Source organism: Thermobia domestica, chromosome 10 (genome assembly GCF_964235325.1).
Source record: "Thermobia domestica chromosome 10, izTheDome1.hap1.1, whole genome shotgun sequence".
NCBI classification, from domain to species: domain Eukaryota; kingdom Metazoa; phylum Arthropoda; class Insecta; order Zygentoma; family Lepismatidae; genus Thermobia; species Thermobia domestica.
In genome coordinates, this window is record NC_137463.1 from 29,322,136 (window position 1) to 29,337,922 (window position 15,787).

Below are 15,787 nucleotides of genomic sequence, written 5' to 3' on the forward strand. Positions count from 1 at the left end.
GCCTCTTCTACCCCGCCTGACATACTACAGTGCTACTACCTCATACATCTTACGTATTGCATACAGGATTTTTTTTTTAAATAAGCATATTTACAAAAAATTATGTAAATTGTTGAGCGCACTACGCAAATCAAAACTCGGGAAGTATATACATATATAATGTACTGTATTGTGAACTTAGAAAGTATATCCTCGAACTTTTTTTTTTTTTCCTTTCTTATTTCAGGAAATTGGATGTAACAAAATAATATTCGAAATATTGAGGGTGAACTACCAAATGCGTACACAGAGTAATTTCGGATTTAAGTTTTATTTCCTGAGCAATGTATGGCTTTGTACACACGTTACAATCACAGATAATCATTACATTAATTTAAAAAAGAAAAGAAAAAGAAAAATAGATACACTGCTCTACTATTTTCAAAGTACAATTTTAAAGAAAACCAAACATAATCTTAATTATTACAAACCTTTTCTTCACGACTTGGAAAGAAAAATTACAAAACTATCTAGAGACAGTTTCACTTTAATGGTTCAAAATCACTGATTTTTATTTATTTACTTCAATGTATAAAATAGACAAAATTCATAAATGGTAAACACTATATTTACAAGTATATATATTTGTAGTTTGAGATCCAGCCTGATTGCACACAGTATGACACCACTAAACTAATCAAATAAATTAAGCAAGATAAAAAAAGGAAACACCGGTTTTCTTTAAAAACAAAACCTGCACAGTACTCTGCAATAATACGATTTATTTTCGTATCACCCAATATATATATCAAAACTTTTCTTCAAACATTTATAACTTGTAAATCTAGAATCAATATTATGCAGATTCATACGTTACAAGTTGAATGAGATTTGTCACACACTGGATTAAGAGAAGGCCTCACCTCCCATGAAATTATGAAACGCAAACAATATGATGTAAAAATCAAGGGATCATATCCCAGAAAGAATACGTATTCTACAATACGTATTCTCGATTCTTATATGTTCAACAGAATTCTAAGGAACATGGAGGAACGTCATATGGCATTAGGCAAGTGAAGCACGCTTTAGATGGTTCATTATTCAACTAATGTTTCATACAACTTAAGATCGTTCTGGAGATCTATTTCATCAAGAACCTTTGAACTGAGAATGGAGAAAACTTCCAGTACGATTGAAGATCATAACTGTTAGCTAAATCACGTCTCTATGCAAAAGAAAAGAAAAACTTGAAAAAAATTACTTATCTAAATTTAATCCACATTGTTTTTTAATACTGTATACAATGTCTAATCTATCATCTCGCTGATCACAAAAAAGCTACTGAGAATCAATGAAACAGTGCATTATATACGAAAATGATTAGGTGACTGTCCTCAGAAAATAAACAGAAAACGTAGTCTAATGTAAACCTTTCCCTACTCATTCAGCGTATACCTTACCAGGTATGCTTCCTAACTGTAACAAGTGGTTCAGAAAATCTGAAAAGTGACTTTAGTATATTTCTTGGAAAAAATGTAGCGTTTTGCACAGTGGCAGAGCCCTCATCTCCGGTGCGAAGGGTCCCTGGTTCGATCCCAGGACATACGAATTTGTGGTAGGCAATAATTTTTGCGGTGTTTCTCGAATTCTCCCTGTTCCTTTCATATTACATCAATTCTTTTCAGAAACGTTTATTTTTAGTAATCATCCACCTCACTTAGCCTACAGGGCATATTCGTGTAACTAATCTAGAAATTTCATTTAATTCATTTTGTGGCTTTTTACGCTGCTGATGGCCACAGCAGATTCGCAGATCGTGATCGATTCCAGATATATATCTTTCCACGAAACGCATCTAAGCAATCATTTGTGTGTTTAGACCTATATACTAACCACAAAACATTACAAACAATGCAGTGTTGTAAACTCGGCACAAACTTATCTTTTACCAATGATACTATGTCAAAGCACTACAATCCATGATGTAATCTCCTTTTCAAATTTTTAAAAACCTATTTAACAGCTAGGAAGAACTTCTTGTTAGAAGAAATGAAAGAGATACAAGAAGCTGGTAGAAAATTAAGTATGACACTAGAAACCAGACCTTTTAGAGGCTGGACTTGTTTACCGAAGTTCCAAGACACACACACATTACCTACGATATGAAAACACACAGTTGTATAAACCATGCTCAGCTAGACGAGTGGTTCCCAACCTGCGGGGCGTAAAGCGCAAGCAAAAGGGATGCAAGGTACTGACAGAAATAAACTATGAAATTGTGAATAAAGCGTCACTGGTAATGACAATTTACAATTTACTTTACCAAACTTCATAGACACTATACGTTTGACATTTTGTCTTTCCTTTTCCTATTCAAGGTTTCTACGTTGCTGAAACCTAAATAATTGTGAACATGAAAATACTTTACAAAATTATCAAAAATGAGTGCAAGAGCTATTTCAGTTTACACGGACAAATTATTATTACTGAAGAGTAGAGAAATTAATGCTGCTTCTGAAATTGCAGAAGAAAGACAACAACCGGAAAAAGGGAGGGGCTGGGGGCTGAAGTATGCAAAGTTTATGAAGGAAGGCGCCAGGTAAACAAGATTGGAAACGTCTGAGATAGATACATCGCGATATTTACAGAAATAGTTGTAAACAATTTTTTTGGTTTATAAAAACATTCATACATTCGGTTTGATTCACACATCACCATGAACGATATATACATGGGGCCTACTTAATCATAACCAGTGCTTTTTTTTTTTTTTTTTTTTAATAGTGCTAGCACTCTTCATGATATTCTACGCATTCTGACTGGCTGCAAATGCAAGCGTCAGAATTTAATTACGTAAATATGCTGTCACCTATTGATCGTTTTACCTTTTAAAATGCACGTAATATATTATTCCAGTCTTCAAATCGATTTGAATTGAAAACTTCTTATCATATACACAAAAATAAAGAAATGGATAGAGAAATCGCATTAAAAAAAAATCAAGATTCAAAACATTTCCTACATTTGACCTTAATTATTTATTATCAAGACAGCTGTGTATGGCAAAAAATTAATAAAATAATAAATTCTAACTTCTGAAACTGTACATACAAAATATTAACCAAGTTAATTCTGTTTTTCAAATAAAAGCACGGGGATTCCTCTGTCCAAGGAATAAAGTATAGTATTCTCACTGGTTTATTTCTAGTTTTCTAACTCGAAAGATAAACTACAATAACAGTTCACTCCAGTACTACTACTGTGAATTACTAATGCAGAAATTTATTCAAGAGAACTTCATTCAAAACGAAGCAAGAAATTAGAAGGGACTCGTACGATAAAAAGTAATAAATTCTGAGAATTGAACAATCTGTTACTCGAAATCTTATTTATTGTATAAATTTCTCCATGTACGTTTATGGAGACAGAAATTGACACATTTTAAACTAAACTATTGAAACGATAAGTCACCCACATACTTCGTCATTAAGAATATCCCTATACAATTTCGACCACTTATTCTATGGTCTTGTTCACCATATTATATCACTCACAATGAAAATGGAATCACTTTGTGAACAAATTTTACATTTTGTGCAAGGGACCTAAAATTTATTACAGATAATCTCTTCTATAAAAGATTTAATTAACTCTTCCGGATATGCTAATAATCTGAAGCATTAACAATGTGAATCTATTTTAGGAGCTGCTTTTTATTTTGTTAATCTAACTTAACTTTAAACCTTTGTTCAAAATGTATTTATAAAATGAATTGATTTTCATGTGACTTATCCTAATGAACAAGGATACAGAACAACTAGTCAAAACTGTACAAGACAACTCTTACAAACGCAATCAACCAAGTGATTTGAATTGGGCTGGATTAAAGTTTAGCGTCCCTTTCAGCATCGAGGCTGAATGAGACGTGGACATATAGCTTAATGTGGAATCTGAACCACATGAGTTAACGCCAAGAATCGAACCCGGGTCTCTCTTGCTGAAGACGTGTACAGTAACCATGTAGCCACGAGAAAGTTCTCAACGACGTACGTGTTTCACATCTTTTTAAAATACGTATTACAACAGTGCATCGAACAGTACTAGTTTTGAAAGTGATTATGAAAGTTGTGAAGAGGTTACATTTAAGATAATTTGATTCATTTTGAGTTTAGCGTTCCTTTCACCATCGAGGCGATGTGGGACACGTCTTGGAATTACGAACCACATGTACTCGATCAGATATCAATCTTTGGTATCGTAAACCAAAGGGAATGTTACCCATTTTGAGCTGCGGATAAGCTATATCATTAACTTAATCTAATCGCAGTTTAATAATGCAAAATGCTTCAATGTGGGAGGAACACACTTATTAATTTTTCTTATAGTGGCAAAGAATAATCCTGTTTTTCATAATTTAAAACCGTAGCACTCACAGTGCATGGCATGTTCTGTAGATCAAAAGTGTACATTCAACTGGAAAATACATTTAGTTCATCGGTTCGCAAGTGTCATTCTATCTGACTATTTTGGCTCCGAATCTGTAACTTCTTAATTGAAGTGATTCCACTATTACCTTGTGATACTAGGTCATCCAAAATTATGAATCCATACGAAATAAAACAAAGGACAATCTACATTAAAAGCAGCGGTAGTAACCATCGGGATACGTAATTATTAGTACGAGGGTTATCGCGAAAGTCATAGCATTTTTTTTTTTTTTTTTTTTTTTTTTTTTTTTTTTTTTTTTTTACGAAAACAGGAAACGAAGTAAGAAACTTTGAAATACGTAAACTGAAGGGTATAGTCCGCGTCACCCGAATTAGCGTGTGGCATCAGCCATTAAGCTCGCAGCCTAATGTGCCTTGTTATTAAACCTTCAGGGAGGAATCTAATCACTCATAATCGATTTTGTTCGTATTTGTGGACAATTATGAATTTTTCTTGTATGAATAGAATAAAAGGTTAGATTCACTACTAGTTTTGTATGTATCATAACACACAAGATTCACCAGTCTGCAATTCTTGCAATTAAAACTGCAATCAGTATATTTAAACTTCAACTTGTTTCAACATTTTCTTTCAGGTATAAATGCACCTAGCTAAAACTGAATATTTCATTTTTTTTCTTAAATGAAATCAGCTAAGTTCAAATGAGATTAAAATATTCAACGTGTGTTTGCATGAACATCGCAGATTTGAGTGGGACGGAGGGGGGTGGGTGGGTAAGATCCTCCACCGACATACGAGTTTCACGTTTTTTCCTAGTATATTAACACACAATCGTTTAAATTCTCAAACTCAGATGGGCAACTGTCCCTCCCTTCGCTTCCCCAATGACCCCCTGTGTGTTTGGATTTTAAAGGGTGAAAACGAAAAATATAAGTGTTTATTCACGTGTTGTGCATAGCCTCTCCCCCCCCCCCCCCCCCCGCCGAAACAAAATCCTAAATATGCCACTGCTTCATGGAGATATGTATGTTCCTCCAACTCCCTACATGTAACTTTACATATGAACTAACCTTCCATTTGCACAATTCAGAATTTCTTGCCTAGTTTCCATTTTTGCTTAAAAAACAAGTCATGACTTTTGAGGTAACCCTCGTATTTTGCTTACTCTTCCTCAAGAACACTACTTAATGTTAGTGTCTTCCAGTTTTCTTATTATGGAAGCCATGTTAGTTTCAACGTTATTTCAACGTTTTGATGCCACTCAATATAACTCAATGATTAATTAGGTCAATTGTGCACATTATATCAATTAAATCAATAAGAATAATAATGGGTTCTTAAAATTACTGAAAAAGCCTCCAAACAAAATTTATTATCACATCACTTGTTTTCTCAACTGCCATAATATATCAACTTTCTTAATTTTAAATGAGGAACAAGAAATGCGTAATATTTTACATCAAAATGATTAGTAATATGTGTAATCAGCGAGTCACCAAAATCCGAAACTGAAATTTGAGGAAAATCTAATCATTACTCGGAAATTGTACCTGTTTTCAGCATCCTTTATATTAAACAGAATTTAAACATTATTACTTTTCGATCATGATTGTCTTAAAAATATATATATACAAATAGTGTAGTACTAAGAGCATATATTAATATATGTAAAATAATAATAAATAAAACACTCAAGCACATTATCTTTATAGTACCAGTATAAAAAAAAAATACGATGCTGCTGATATTTTATGAACTTTGAAAAAGGAAAAAAAGTACTCAGAAACAATAGATATTTCTGTATTTGAATAACTAACAACCTCAAAAAGGACGACAAAATGATTTTAAGAGCCAACTGTAAGTGTTCTTCGAAAAGGTACAAAATTACTTCTATAAAGGAAGTAATACAAAACATTCTGAGTCTGTACAAGGGATTATCACAAGTTCTTGCGTTGTCTCGAACGTCTGTCCGTCGTTTTACGTTGCACAACACTTCTATCACAATTTCACGCAATTAAGAAAACCTTCGTTAGCTTCTTAGTACTGAAACAAGACTTGCATCAGCTTGTGTTTTGTGCTTGGAAATTCATCTACTTTCAAATTAGGCCTGGAATGAAAAACAAAAATTGTTAAAGCCACTTCAACAGGTATAAGTTTATACTTAGAAAAAATATTATATCACTTAATCTAAGTTTTTATACGTTTTCGTCTCTTGTCCGGAACCTTTGTCATTAATAAGAGCAATATTAATATCAAGGCTACAAAAAACGACACCACACAAGAAAATCCAAAGGGGAAGTTTACTCATCATTTTTTCTTTTTTTTCGGAATATTTTTTTTAAAGTACAGTGGACGCGATTTTACTAACATTTCATAAATATCTCATTAACATTATACTATGTTAAAACAATTCTGAAAAGAGGGGGCACGGTGGCTCAGTGATAGAGCGCTTACCTCTTGTGCCTGGGGTTCCTGGTTCGATCCCCGGCCAAGTTAGTTTGTGGTGAACAACATCGTGCCCGTGGATTTTCTCGGGATACTCCCGTTTCCTTCCACTTTCTTACTCCACCAATTCTTTCACCATCATTCCTAGCTTTAATCGTCGTCTCCCTTTGCCCAAAAAGCATTAACGTGGGACGTTAAACTGAAAGATTTCATTTTTTCTCATTTTTCAATTTTGAAAAAAATTTAACAAGGGATAATAATTTTTTAAGAATTAAAATCTACTAGTAGTTTGCTTCTAGATTTTTCAAAAACGTCAGAAGTTACTAGTATTACAATATGGCATACATTATTTGTCCTAAGAAATCCACAACGGGTTGAGTTTTCTACGGACGAGATTCTCCGAAATGTCCCATATTTATGGACCAAGGCTAAGGGAGACTGACAATACACGAAATGGTGGGAAGAATGATAAAAGCGGAGATTTCAGACACTCCTCTCCCTCCCCTCACACACGACGTTTGCCCACCACAAAGCCCGCTTGATGCGAGCTGGAATCTAACCAACGACCCCATGCATCAATTTTTGTTCACATTTCACACGTATTTCAGTAATAACAGTATCATGGGTACGAAAGAAAGCAAGAAACTTTGGTATGGTGGCCGGTATCATTTTATTTTATTTATTTATTTATTTCAGTAGGAGGTAGAGTGATTAGGTGTATACGGTTTGCAGATGATATGGTGCTTGTTGCAGAATCTGATGAGAAAATCAATAAGATGTTAGAAAACGTGAGGAAGGGGTGTGAAGAATATGGGAGGAAAATAAATGTTACAAAGAAAAAAGTCATGGTGATTGGAACGAAGGGGTTCGGTGTCAAATATAAGAATACTAGTGGGAGAAAATTGAACGAGTGATTAGTTTTATATACCTGGGTAGTATTATTAGTGACGATATGAAGTGTGTACGTGAAATAAAAGCAAGGATAGGAATGGTGAAAGAAGCCTTTCGGAGAAAGAAAATACTATTTTGTGAGACCTTGAATAAAAGAGTTGAGAAAAAGATTCATAAAATGCTTCGTGTGGAGTATTGTGCTATATGGGTGAGAAACATGGACATTACGCAAAAAAGATGAAAAACGACTGGAAGCTTCCGGAATGTGGGTGTGGAGAAGAATGGAGAGAATTAGTGGGGTCGAGTGGAAAATAATGACAGGGTATTAGAAATGGTGGGAGAGAAAAGAATAATTTTAGATATTAACTAGTTAGGACATTGGGTAAGAAGGAACTGTATCATGAGGAACGTGCTAGAGGGTATAGTGGCAGGGAAGAGAGGGAGAGGCAGAAAGAGACTACAATTAATGCACGATATCAAAACAGAAAAATTGTACGTGAAGACGACGAGGTTAGCAGAAGGCTGTAGAGCATGGAAGATTCTCAGTTGCAGCAAGTGTCCTCCAATAATATCTACCTATGATGATGATTTATTTACTTGATCATTTTAATAAAGCAACTGGATAGCTATTCTAGCCATCTCTCCTGAATTCTACAATTATTAGAGTTTAACAAAAAAAAAAAAAAAAAAAAAAAATCCAAAGATTAGATATATACCAATGAACAAAAGTTTTGAGCTGAACAAAATGATATGCGTAGGTATAAAAACCTCATGCGTAGTTGTCGAGAAAACGGAGAATTCAACGATTTCTTTGTAAATCTAAGAATTGATGCTGCCTGAGAATCATGTCACCTTTGAGATTAGACTGATACTGAAATATACTCTCATTTAAGCTGTTCATTCTAGTGCTGTCGAAATCGGTTTTTGAAAAAAACAAAACCGGTTTTTGAAAAAAAGTGAAATTTCATAAAATCGAAATGTCGGTTTTGAAAACCGCAAATGTCACAAAAATTCGACAGCACTAGGTCATTCTGACATGATACGGTTAATGAGATAGCCTGAAAGTACGAGGCGCGTTCGGAAAGTAACCTCCAATTAGTCACTGTGCGTAAAGTAGTGGGAGCAGCGCTACCATCTTTGCTCAGATGTGCACGGTATTCAGTTTCTATCCAACCCTGGTAGAGTGAATGTTGTCTGATCACTAGCTTCAGTTTTGTAGCGTCTCAAAATGTGTGCTACAATAGAAAACCCCGCCAAGTGCGAGGTGTTGTAAGTTTTATTTTTCTTACGGCAAAACAATATTCGGCAGCAGCTATTCATCGGGAACTTGGTGTCATGTATGGACCACGTGTGATAAGTGAAAGAGTTGTTCGTGAATGTGCTCATTCATTTAAAAATGAACGAACAAACATTCATGACAAAGACAGGAGTGGCAGGCCATCAGTGGTCACTTATGAACTCGTTCAGAAAATTGACGGAGAAGTTCGTGAAAATCGATGTTTCACAATCTCGGAGCATATGAAGAAGTAGCTTCGATCTCAGTGCTTTGGTAATGATGAGGAGCTGAAAGATTAGGTTACAGGCTGGCTTAACGCATAGGCGGGAGACTTTTATGCTGACGGAATTTCTAAGCTAGTGCACAGATATAATAAGTGCTTGAATGTTTATGGAAAATATGTTGAAAAATAGAACAAAGATGTACATAATAAATTACTCTTATTTACTTTGGTGTTTGTTCTTTAACCAATCGGAGGTTACTTTCCGAACAGCCCTCGTATATTTAACTCTTACACTTGAATTTGTTTAACTCAAATATTGTCCTACGATACTTCGATAGATCACATCAAAGTGAACAATATGCCTGTGGGTAAAGACACATATGTAGTATTCTAGAAAATCGAAAAGAAAAAACGAACTTCTAAAGCGCTTTAAAAAAAAAAAAAAAATCATTGTTAATAATAATTTGACATTCGTATTTCGGCAAAAATTAAGAACAAGGTTTGAGAAGCTCTAAAATCCGTAGAAAAGTATATTACAAATTTTAAAGCATTTTTTAACTGATTCTCAACAAGTGGCGTTTATCAGGTTAAATGTCAATGCGACAGAATATATATGTCAAACAAAAAGAAATATAACCGCTACCAGGTTATAGAAGGAATTTTTGTGGACACTCTGTATATTTCGTAAAGACAGTGATTATTATTTTCGATTTATACTTTATTCTGCAACGCACATAAGTTCTTTCTTGGTGGGAATTGCTTCTTTCCCACACAATTGGACAAAGAAGTCTTTCATCGTTTTTTCATATATATATTTAAAACGTTGCTTTTAGTGAGAACATTTCAGTTAGTGACTAACCATTTCAGTGTTTCTCCCTGACTCATTATATGCACAGTATATATTCTGCAGTTATTTGGAACTGAATTAAGTGCTTTCTTTAATCGCTTATGGAAACATTACAATAGATTAAAGAAATACGGGCTGACCAGATGTTTCAGTAGCCAAAGTGGCACCAGCCTCACAATTTTCGTAGTTCGTTATCTGTACTTTCTCACGCCAGTGTTATCGCCGTGTCTAGTGCATTATAGGCAGTTGACTAAAATTAACATAAATTGTTTTCTATATTCTGTTTGTATGTGCATACAGGTGAGTTAACCGAGTGATTTTTGAAATGAGCTGCCAACACTTTTCCGTTGACCATTGCAACCCGTAGCTTGAGCTTGGATGCTCGAAGAGTTTGACTCCAGGTCTGGAAGATGCAACCACGCATCTCGCGTTGAACTTCAAACATAAGTTGTGTTAAGGGGCACAAGCTATTTAGCCGGTGAAGGACGATTTCTTACGGCTAGCCCCAATCAGTGAAATCCCAGGTCCTCAGACCTTGTGCGTTTAAAATGTTACGTACGCGCCCTCCAATATCTGTATTCCATTGTGGAGATCTTCTTTTGTGTGTTTGCTGAAGATTCACCTTTACGCTGCAGGACTGTTCAGCGTAACAACTGGATTCATCGTGGGACGATCCAGACAACTTTTCCCCAGTGCGAATCCCCCAAGTGTGTTAATGGTGTGAGCAAAGTATTTATAGTGATACCCGAATTATAATCATATATATAGAAAGGGCTCTATTTCCCGAAAAGGGCAAAACGTAATTTCAGCGGCAAAATTTATTAGTGTCCAGTGTTGTGTTCAGTTCTCTTCGTTATTTTTTTTTTTTCAAAATAGTGTTCTAATAAATAAGTATAGTGTCATTTAATTCAGTGTGTTTTCGTTGTTTGCATGAGTGATGTTTGTGTGCGTTATGGTCTGGATGACCGTCTGATCGTCCGTGAGGTTTTCGAGACGAGACGCCCGAACCTCTCGGCGCCTAATGCTCATCTCATTATTGAGACCGACGAGCTTTTTGGGAAACAGTTTGTAACCTTTCTTGGAGAGGTCTTCGTCGTCCTGTCCAGGTAAGTTAAAGTATCAGGAGTATACTTATTGGTAATACCACGAGCCGAGGACAGCGAACAGAACTACAGGCGGTTACAAATAAATAGCTGCCCGAACATGGACCACGAACTCCAGCTGGTTACAATATTTGTACTAGAATAGCTGAACACATTCGCACATCGAAATCTCGTAGCTCACAACAGTTATCCGGATTGGCAGCACATCTTAAAGACAATAAACACAACATTGCTCATTCATGTTTGATAGAGAAAGCAGAAACAAGTGAACGAAAAATTAAAGAAATCTATTACATTCATAAAGAGAAAACTACACTCAATTTAGATAAAGGAGACATGAATGCAATTTGGAGCAGTCTTCTTTTTTTTTCCCCCCAAATTTCCGTTATCTGGAAGGTAATGGAAAAACAGTGAACAGTGATAAGTGAGTGGCCATTAATATTTGTTCATTTCCGACAAGATTTGTGCCTCGCATATTTTAAAACCCTTTTGACCAGCTTTACCTATCCACATTTCTTCCCCCATTCTTTAAATCCTTTTTGAATTGTGTCTAGGCCCGAAAACAGTTTTCCGAAAGCACTTCCAAGAATAATACATTGTCTTTTTGCGGTGAGTAGTAGTCTTCTGCTTACTCTTCTTTCTAATACGAGGGGAAGTCACGCAATTTCTCGCACTAGGGTTCGGTAATACTGCTAGTATCCAGCGCTTAATTGGTGTTATCTGCAACGTATCCCTCTTATTCCCGCGTTAGTCATTGGAGTGTAGCAGACCGTTAAACATGGCAGCTCGATTGTCGATCTGCTCCAAGGAAGAAATGAGGGCAGTGACTCGGCTTCTTGTTTGCGGAAGGTGTTAAACCTGTGGAAATTATTCGTCGAATGCAAGCGCAGTATCGTGACAGCTGTTTATCGTGAAGTAAGATCTATGTATGAAAAGAGTGTTTCAAACAGAGAAGAACTACTTTATGTTACGAGGAAAGATCGGTAGGGCATCGACGTCAACGATTGAGGACAATTTGAAAGTCGTTGAGGGTATGGTGAAGGAAAACAGACGAATCACGGTGGACGAAATCGCCGATACTTTACATATCAGTCATGGTTCAGCCTATTGCATCTTACATTGAAGGAAGCGCTCAGGGGAAGATGATTTTCAACCGAAGCAGAAGTCATTGATGCGGTGCAAAATTGGTTACAGGTGCAACAAAGAATTTTTTTTTTCCGACGAAATAAAGAAACTTGTGAAACATTGGGAAAAGTGCGTTGAAGTACAGGGAGATTATTTAGAAAAATAAAGTATGTTTCAGTTTTCTATCATTAGAATAAATGTACCTTTTTTCAGAACTCCATTTACTTTTTGACTTCTCGTAATTTCACAGTTTTTATTTTGTCGGAATAAATTGTTCTTTATGCCCTGTATATGTAACAAATTACACCAGCAGACTGTATTTACTGTTGTCTTTCCTTAATGGCGATAAACAACCTCATTTACGCGCACACTATTTGTAATCTCTTTTGTAAATCTGATTCCAACGAAGTCAGTCTAGTCTCGTAGAAAAAAAAAAAAAATTATTGAATGGGAAGAATAATATAAGTTTTCGAACGCACCGAAGAGGCTTCGGATATATATGGACTGTAATAAAACAGCATATGTGTTTCGATACTTCTGATAGAAAGTTTCGTATATCTACTAATTCTAGATAAAGGCTCGGAGACCAACTTTATTCCCATGTCCACTCTTGACAAAATTTGAAGGCAGAAAACGACAACCAGATAAAGACCAAAATGCAAATTTTACAGGAGACGCAAAAAAATAAAACCAGATAAAAATATTAACTCAGTGAGAGTGATAACAGGGTAAAGACCAAACAATATATATATGTATATCCAATATAAGTGCCACAACCCGGTTAGAATTAAGGGAAACTCGTACCTGCACAAGGTACTTATAGTTAATATTGAAAAATACTTTATTTCTTATTATTACAGAATATTACAGAAATAGAAAAAAAAATTGTAAATGGATATAGCCTATATCTATTTTTCACTCTCAATAAAACTGTGTTATTTATTCATGCTTGAATCTGTATCACTCGAATAATTATTATTTCCAGTTTCCACACAGTGAAAATTGGCATACCATTCTTTAGAAATAACTGAAATATATTTAGCATAGAATTTGCGCAACTTGCAATTTGCGAATCTTGCAACTTATTGGAGTACATTTTTATTATGAAACTGAGAACGAAAACCAGATATATCCGGTCCCTGTCTGGTTCTTATTATCGACAACAAACCAGGTAAGTTTTAAAGCCCTCTGGTGGGGAAATGCGTAAGTATATAACTTGTCACACTCAACAACAGATCCAAGAGCGCAGATTTCGAATTGGTTGTAATCCTATTTTTACAACGTTGGTCTTTTATCTGGTTGTCATTTTCATGCCTTTATTTGATGAACAATGGCAACAGACTTATCGTAATCTCGTGGTTAGGCCCCGAGCTTTTACAAAATGAACATGCGCATAAGGTAATGTAATTTTTTTTTAGGGTTAGTGGATATTCTAAAGGTATATATCTATCTGTACATAATTGAAATTATGAATAATTTTAATGTTCTTAACGTCCTGAACCGGTAGTTTCCTGTGTATTGGATATCCATTAAAAAAATACTTTCTCTACTTTCCTACTAAGTTTCATGAACATTTTTCGACAAATACTGAAACAGTAAAGCATCTGGAAACACGAAGTGCATCTCTCTAGATACTCGAACTTGTTAAGGAAACAAAAACTGTCCGATGAAAATGGAGAAAAGGTTACAGAGATGTTTTGTCTAAGGTGCTCAGCTCAAATCGAAGATCGACAAAAAATTAAATGAAATCTTTAAGTTTAACGTCCCACAGTTATGCCGGTTAGGCTAAAGGAGACGATGATAATGAGAAATGAGTGAAATGGTGGAATGAAGAAAATGGAAGAACCCCGAGAAAACCCACGAGCACGGTGTTTGTCCAACACAAAATCCACACGGCGCGAGTTAGGATCGAACCAGGGACCCAAAACACCGGAGGTGAACGCCAAATCAAAGATCAAGTTGATCAATCAGTACACGTATGCGATCAGTCAACTTTTGCCAGATGAATGTTCCAAACTTCCTGTGCCATTGTAGAAATATTGTTCAATCACGTCAGTTGATGATGCTAAAATATCCTTTTCGGGATATTAGCTTATTTTAAAACCCAACAACAGAAAACGTTGAAAAACTATTATTGTACTGTGGAAGTTCATTCTGCACACAACAAACATGATGAACAACTGAATATGAAATGAACAAGCTGTTTCTTAAGGGCTTATTATTTTATTACAGTGCATATTTTAAGGTTTTTAAGTACATATAAATCCAAATCCTATCCATAAAAATATTCAAATTAATCTGTTAATAATCTGATACTATGACAAGCCACCAGCAACCAGGGTTGGCAAAACCCATGGTTTTTATTGAAAAAAAAAAATTTTTTTTTTTTTTTTTTGGTTTAAATAATTTGCTCCATGTATTTACATCACATATGGACAGAAATAAGTTTGTTTCGCCTTGGTGTTATTATACAACAATCGGACATGAAAATGAAATCTTTGAGTTTTACTTCCCACGGTTATGCCGGTTAGGCTAAAGGAGACAGTGGTGATGAGTGATGAATGAAATGGTGGAATGAAGGTGGGAGGAAACGGGAGAACCCCGAAAAACCCACGCACACGGTGTTTGTCCACCACAAAGTCCACTTGGCGGGGGCTGGGATCGAACCCGGGACCCCAAGCACCAGAGGTGAATGCTCTACCACTGAGCCACCACGGCCCCTTTTTATACAACAATCGGGTTACGCTGGAAGGGGTTACATAAGCTTAAAGCGAAATCCAAACCGCTTCTGGGCTTACATCCGAGAGAAATTCTCCTCTATTTGAACTCGAAACCAGGATTAACTGGCGATACGTCTGCCGACTCACCCACGAAGGACTCCTGATAAAAATACATCGTACTGATCTTAACATACTTGTTAATATAATTGTCAAGAGCCATTTCAGAAGGACAAAAAAATAAACAGTTGCACAAGTGAAACCATTATACAGAATTACATATGGACAATTTCAAAATACTGCAGAGTACAGAAGAACTAATTTAGTCCAAGTTAGTTTACTACGACTTTTATTAGTCCAAGTTAAAGAAATACGACGACTTAATTTGAATATCAGTAAGGAAAGTGAATAAAGATACGAATTATTTGAATTCACTTTGGTTCTGATCCATTTATACAGATACCAAAAATACTTCTGATTTCAATAAATGCCTCTGGTGGGATTTTGTATGACCCCCCCCCCCAAAAAAAAAAGTACGACACTTCGTTGTATTTTACCAACAGTAAACATTATTAAAACGAAACAACGTTTAGAATTTTTCTTTGATTGCAATCGCATAACAATAATAAACTATAAAAAATCACAAAAGAAACATTCATAAAGTTATAAAAAGAACAAAAGTTGCTTTTGTAGCATAATCTCTTTGAGTACTGAATGAGGAATTTAGGT

At 35.3% G+C, this 15,787-nt stretch overlaps 1 protein-coding gene across 1 annotated transcript in view; it reads right to left on the reverse strand.

Moving 5' to 3' along the window:
* Positions 1-291: 291 nt before the first annotated feature.
* Positions 292-15,787, reverse strand: part of RanGAP (Ran GTPase activating protein) — a 58,420-nt gene continuing 42,924 nt past the window's right edge. Inside the window, exon 10 of the mRNA XM_081727919.1 lies at positions 292-6,538. Coding sequence (XP_081584045.1) covers positions 6,469-6,538 — 70 coding nt within the window. The 3' untranslated portion in view covers positions 292-6,468. The remainder of the gene's footprint in view (positions 6,539-15,787) is intronic.